The sequence below is a fragment of the Lynx canadensis genome, chromosome C1 (assembly GCF_007474595.2).
Source record: "Lynx canadensis isolate LIC74 chromosome C1, mLynCan4.pri.v2, whole genome shotgun sequence".
NCBI classification, from domain to species: domain Eukaryota; kingdom Metazoa; phylum Chordata; class Mammalia; order Carnivora; family Felidae; genus Lynx; species Lynx canadensis.
The window spans coordinates 37174131-37180835 of record NC_044310.1 but is presented as its reverse complement, the minus strand read 5'-3'; the positions used below and the strand labels follow the sequence as shown (position 1 = coordinate 37180835).

The 6705-nt window shown below is 59.5% G+C and overlaps 1 protein-coding gene across 1 annotated transcript; it reads right to left on the bottom strand.

Moving 5' to 3' along the window:
• Positions 1 to 575: 575 nt before the first annotated feature.
• On the bottom strand, positions 576 to 1529 carry FOXE3 (forkhead box E3). Its single transcript, XM_030326569.1, has one exon. The coding sequence runs from the start codon at positions 1527 to 1529 to the stop codon at positions 576 to 578; it is 954 nt and encodes a 317-aa protein (XP_030182429.1).
• Between the last annotated feature and the right edge of the window lie 5176 nt (positions 1530 to 6705).

Genomic DNA, 6705 nt, shown 5'->3' with positions numbered 1-6705 from the left:
CTTTAATTAAAAAAATAATAACCCAATAAGCCCTACGTTTTCCAAATGGTGGGGCAGCCCATTAACCCCCCTTTCAGTCAGGAGCCCCTGGTAAGGCATGTTCAGAAATCTCGAAGAACTGTCCTCCCGGACTGAAATAGACAGGTGTGTCTGTGCAGAAGGGGCGCTCTCTCCCAGTTAAAAAAATTGCAGACAGGTAAGTGGGGGTGGGGGCAAACTTGTGGGGAAATGGAGGCAAGACAGCAATGGAGTCATGAACCCAGAAGTCTGACCTCGAATGTGTTGTGAAAACTCGAGGGAAGGCGGAAGAAGTTAGCAGCCAGTCGAGGAGGCGGCTTCACAGCGAAAGTCTGGCTTCCGAAGGCTCGAGGCTCCCTCGCTGGTGGCGCTCCAGCTCTGGGACTTGGGACCCGATCCAGCGCCCGGGGAGCGCCCCGAGGGGGCTCACAGGTGGGAATGGGGTGGGGGCGGCCAGGTGTCACAGGCGCGCTCCGTCCCCGAGGCGCGCGCCGAGCCGAGCCGAGCCGAGCCGGGCAGGACGGAGCGCGCAGGGCGGGGCTGGCCGCCGCGGAGGCTCACAGGTAGCGCTCGAGCCCGGGCGCGTAGCCCGGCTGCCTCAGGTAGGCCTCCCCGGGGCCGAGCGGGCCGAGCGCGGCGGCGGGCCCGGCCAGGGCCAGCAGGGGCTCGGCGGGGAGCGGGCCGGGGCCGGGGCCGGGGCGCGGCGCGGGCAGCCCCAGGCGCTCGGGGGCGGGCGTGTAGAGCGGCGGGGAGGTGGCGGCCGGGCAGGGCGGGAAGGCGGCGCCGGCGTCGGGCGCGGCGCAGCAGGGCGGCTCGGGGGCGCCTAGCCCCGCCAGCTCGGGCTGCAGGTTCACCAGGCTGTCGACGCTGAAGAGGCGCGCGGGCGGCGCGGGCCCGGGCGCGGCGGGGGGCGGCGGCGCGAGCAGCGCGGGCCCGGGCGCGGGCGCGTAGGGCGCGTAGGGGAAGGGCGGCGGGCCGGCGGCGGGCAGCGCGGGCAGCTCGGCGCGCTTGAAGCGCTTGCGGCGCCGCAGGAAGCTGCCGTTGTCGAACATGTCGGCGGCCGCGGGGTCCAGCGTCCAGTAGTTGCCCTTGCCCGGGTTGCCCGGCTCGCGCGGGACCTTGACGAAGCAGTCGTTGAGCGTCAGGTTGTGGCGGATGCTGTTCTGCCACTTGCGCGGGCTGTCGCGGTAGAAGGCGAAGCGCTCGGTGATGAAGCGGTAGATGGCGGCCAGCGTGAGGCGGCGGCCCGGGGCGTGCGCCAGCGCCATGGCGATGAGCGCGATGTACGAGTAGGGCGGCTTCCCGCGCTGCAGGGGCCGCCGCCGCCGCCGCCCCGGGCCGGGCGCGGGGGCGGGCTCCGGCTCCCCGCGGCCCGCGGCCGCCTCCTCGGGCTCCGGCCCCGGCTCGGCCGCGGCGAGCGGCGACGGCGGCGGCCCCGACGGCGCGACCGCGGGCAGGGCCGGGAAGCCCGAGAACGCGGCCGGCGGCTCCATGTCGCTGCGCCCAGTCATCGGGATGCGGCCGCCCCTGCCCGCGCTGCTCGGAGAGAGCAGGGGCCGCCGACCCGCCTTATATGGATGCGGCCCCCCTCCCTCGTCCTCCCCCTCCCCAGCCTGGGGAGAGAGCTCCGATCTTCCCCGCCGGACAGCGCCTCCTCCCTGATTTGCTTCCCAATCCCCTTAATAGGCTCACAGCCACCCCCCCTCCCCTCCCGCCACCTACATGTCGCCCTTCCCTTGGTCTCGTCCCTTTGGGTCAGTCCTTCTGGACTCAGCCTCATCCCTTCCCCATGTCCACTGGGTCAGTGCGGTCCTGGTCCTGGCCCCGTCGCCCTTTCCACCTGTCCCTCGACCCCCTCCTCTTTGAGTCTCCTCAGTGCTAATCACCAATCCACCCATTCAGTGCTCTTTGGGGCCCCTTCCCCATCAGCTCCTCCTGGTCCTGCCTCTTCATCATTCTCTCCTAGCCTCCTCTGGGTCCTTCCTACCCCAGCTGGGGCAGAAATGAGAGCCACCCAGGATCACCTTGCCAGCCTTCTGTGTCCTGACACCATGCTGGTCTTGGACATTAAAAGGGTAGAGTGGGGGGGAGGGGGTTGGCAGAGAGAGAAGGCCAGCTTTGTTTGGGAGGAGGATGTCTGGTGGTTCCAGGGTCACCATCTCCTCTCTCTGCTACCTCCTGCACACCCCTGCCCTGTCCAAGACATTTGTGAGCATCCTTTGAAAAAACAAAATCCTGAAAGGTGATCCAGCTAGCACATTTGGGGACCAGAGGACTGGCTGCTTTAAATCAAGGGCCCCCAGGGGCACCCGGGTGCTGTAGTCAGTTGATCTCCGACTTCAGCCCAGGTCATGATCTCATGGTTTGTGAGTTAGAGCCCTGCATAGGGCTCCGTGCTGACAGCTCAGAGCCTGGAGCCTGCTTCGGATTCTGTGTCTCCCTCTCTCTCAGCCCCTCCCCAGCTCGTGCTCTGTGTGTGTGTCTCTCTCCCTCTCAAAAATAAATAAATACTAAAAAAGAATTTAAATCAAGGGGTCCCAGAAAGTCCATAATATAAGAGTTGCCTTTCTGGATCCCTCTTCGTGCTCCTTCTGTTCGAGAGAAAGAGTTTCCTTCCCTTCTTCCTCTCTCTTTCTCTCTCCCACATGCACACACACACACACCCCGCATGCACACTGGGGAGAGGCACAAAACACAACCAACACAGGCCGACAGAGCCCGAAGTTCCAAGGACCAGTTGCTGGGCCAGAGAGAGACTCCCTAAGTGCTTCCACAGACTGGAGGTCTGAGAAAAGTGCTTACTGACCCAGAAATGCCACACTCACATCTCATTGGAGATGGGGGTGACTTAGTGGTTTTTATTAAAAACTCACTCTGGGAAACACCACCTACCACCACCATCCAGAGGTGATGTCACCCTGAGCCTATTTTCAAGAAATCTTTCCAAAGTGACAGGGCAGCCAGCCCTGGCTTGAAGGGAACCAAAGAATGCAGAAACCTTGCCTTAAAGAGGCTTGTCCTGGGGGGTGGGGCGGGGGGGGGGGGAGACAAGATCACTGGAGCAGCGCTGGAGTAGGTGAGGCAAGTGAAGTGCCTAAGGCCTAAATTTAAGGGGGCACTCGCTCTCAGGGTGCTGGAAGTTCAGGGTCGGCACTTGAGAGCCAGGGCCTTCTTAAATTTGTGGCTTTAGATGCCTCATCTGCATTCTGGCCCTAATGTGGATGGAGTGCCCTGGGGTAGAGATGACCAAAGCTAGCTACTGCAGGCCTGTGGTCTAGGGCTTCCAAATCCAAACTCGAAGCTTGAGGGCCCCACTCTCCCAGCTCCAATCTGGTGTAACAGCCACCATTACCAAGCCTTTGTCTGTGTCACATGCATTATCTCAGTTCAGGGCAAACACCTGGTGAGGTCAGTACTGTTCCATAATCTCTGTTTTGCAGGTAAGGAAAGTAGGGCTCTGGGAGGTTAAGGGACCTACCTAACTTCACACAGCTAGTAAGTGGCAGGGCTGGAATTAAACCCAGAGCCCAGGGCACCAGCATCAGGACTCGTCCAAGAACACCATATGTTAAAGCTGAAACTGTAGAAACGACTTCCTCTGGAGTTCTTCCAGCTCTCACAACTTTGGCTGCAGAGTTGATGCCTAGCCTGTCTCCTGACCTCCAGGTCAGCATTTCCAGTGTCCACTGGACATCAACCTCGACCCGGTGCACCCCAACCCCATCCTGCTCCCCTTTCTGCCCTCCAGATCTCAGCAAATGGGCCCTTGCCCCCTCATCACCTGGAGCAGAAATAATGAGCACCACCTTAGGCTCCTCCTTCCCCCGCCACTCCCCACATCTCAGCAATCTGCAAGTGCCAGTCAGTTCCTCGTGGACCCCAAACCCACCCCTCCTTCAGGCCTCCTGGCCTCAGTTTAGCCCACAACACTCACTGAGCACTTCTGTGCCAGGCCCTCTGCCCATGCTCAGGGAAGACAGAGACAAAGAGGCTCTCGATCTGGTGGGGAGATGGACACACAGACAGTTACAGCTATGAGAGAGGTGGGCAGAGGGGGGCTGTAGAAGCAGAGGGGAAGGAGAAGGTGACACTCAGAGATCTGGAGATGACCGCCCCCCCAACCCTACAACCATGGGGAGCCAGGCTGGTTTATGTGCACAGTTTCCCCCTCAGTACCCTCTCTACACTGCACTCTACTGCCTGAGCCCAGGCCTTACGGAACACAAGACGGTACAGGCACAAAGAACAGCTCACATAAGACAAGACAAGCAACTGCAGGAGCAGAGAATCTCGCTGGGCGAGAGGAGCCACCTGGGGCCAGTGATCATTTGAGCCTCAGTTTCCTCGCCTGCCAAATGGGGGCAGTAATGAACCCTCTCAGCATTGCCATGAGATTCAGATGAGATCATGTAGGAAAAGGTGCTTAGCCCACAATGGCACTTGGTAACAGGAGATTCTTCTTTCTGCTCCCCAGTTGGCATTTCCAGTATTAAACCAGGAAGGGAAGGAGGGAGGCAGAGCCAGAGAAGTGATCTCAGAGCCTGCATATTTTTCAGGTGCAGCATAATCCTGCAGCTGAACTCAGGCACAGAATCAGAGCCACCATCTCTCCCGCCTTCCCTTAGGGCCTAAGGCCGCTCTGAAGACCCCTACCCCAGCCTCTGTCTCACACCTACAGATCTGGTTTGTGTGTGTGTGTATGCGCGTGTGGGGAGGTGGGAGGCAGTTATGGCGAGTGACTTTTATTACTTCCCATGGCAGACAGCAATTTTCTTATACTTTCAATTTTCCAATCCATGTAGAGCCTGGAACATAGTATATGTTCAGTAAATGATACTGAATGTGCACTTGGCTATGCTAATCATGGGGAGGGTGGGGGCAGGGAACTGGGCCAAAGGGGTGAGAACCCAGACTTTTCCAGTTCTCTGTGCCTGCCTGGCCCCCTCCATTGGGCCTGCTTCCCGGAGCCGAGCAGGCCGGTGTCAGGGGGTGGCCCAAGGGCTAATCCGTGTTTTCAGCGTGGCTGGGCCCTCTTTTCACAGGCCCTGGGCCGGACGGGATGCGGCTGAGCATCCGGGCATAAGATGGCCAGTGAAGGCGGCCCCTTTCTCATGGGCCTGGATTCCAGGCGGCCCAGCGTCTGAGTGGAGCCCCTGGGGCGGGAGGAACACAGTGGCTGGGCTGGGCAGTCCTTTGTCTGACCACGCTGGGTGGATATTCAGGCTGGCAGGAGGGATTAATGGCCAGGGATTGGCCCTGGGGCCGGCCTTCCCACTGCCCTTTGGAGGCCAAAGGCCCAGGTCAGGGCACACAGCGTTGATGGCTCCCTAGATAGGAATGGAAATTCCCACCCTGTCCAAAGCTGTTAGCATCAGCCCCCAAGGCTCCCTGCCCCCAGCCCCACCCCTACAGAGGCACCAGGAGCCAAGATGGGCTTCGAGGCAAGGAGCAGAGGGTGGGGGCCGGAGCTTCTCAACCCCTCTGCCTGGGAGAGTCCTTTCAGGTCCTTGCCCCAAGATTCACAGTGCCTCTAGGAGAGCCCATGATTGCTACTCCAGAGCTCTGGGGAGAAAGGGCTGTGTTACCCCAATGAGAGTCCAAGGGGCCAGCCTGAGCTATCACCAGACCTGGAATATTCCTCAAATACCCCCAAAGACCACTCCAGAGTCATATATTCCTGAAGCCCTCATCACAGCATCCACAGATCCCATAGTCCAGAGGCTGCAGAAAGGGCTCAGGAACCAAAGGAACTCTAGGAGACACCCGCCTGCACCCCCACCACTAAGGGATCCTGAGGGCTGCTGAAGGGCCTCCTCCCTCTTACCCCCAAGACTAGAACTGCCCAGGATACTGCTCCTTTCTCAGAGCCTGGGCCAGATACCTCCAATCTGGCTGAGGGTATATTGGGCCCCCATTCTGGTGTGACCTTTTCTAGCCAGGCTGCTTCTGAACTAGTTAATGAAAGCAGCAGCCCCACCCTTACCGACAGGGCCTGATCCCTGTGGGGTGCCCTCTGGGCTGAGGGGCCTGAACCAGGCTCAGGAAAGGAAATAAAGTCAGGCCTGACTGTGGGGAGAGCACCAGAGAACAACCCAAGCAGAGGATGCCCCTCTTTGTGGCTCTTCATGCTTCAAGCACTTCTATTCAGCAAATCCTAAGGACCTGTGTCCAGGCTGCCTCAGGTGCTGTGTCAGTGATAAGTCAGACTGTTCTCTGCCTTCATGGTGCTCAAGAGGGGGCAGCCACACAGACACTTCCCATACACGGTGGGCAGTGTGTGATGCAGGCAGAGAAGGGACTGAAGGGGCACAGAAGAGGGACCTCACCCAGCTTGGCAAAGTTGGGAAGGCTTCCTGGAGGGGGTAAAGCAGCAGTGGGCCAGATTGGCAGGCCCCAGGCTGGATTGAGGCTCATTCTCTGCCTTCATTCTCTCTGTCACTTTGCACTTAACCTTGACTCTTTATGTTTCCGTCTCCCACATTAGACTGTACCTATTGAGGACAGGTACACATCTTACTTATATTGGGATCCCAGACACTCAGTTCAGGGCCTGGCATAAGCCAATGGTCTATAAATACGTATCACACGGCTGGAAGGATGGCTGGATGCCAGAACAAGAAAACGGAAGGTGAGGAGCTGAAGGCAAGAGGATATGGTCCATTCTGGGAAGTCCAAGACTTGCCGTGT

Bases quoted from the DNA above. Each gene is read 5' to 3' on its own strand.
- FOXE3 (XM_030326569.1), bottom strand. From the start codon at position 1,529: ATGACTGGGCGCAGCGACATGGAGCCGCCGGCCGCGTTCTCGGGCTTC.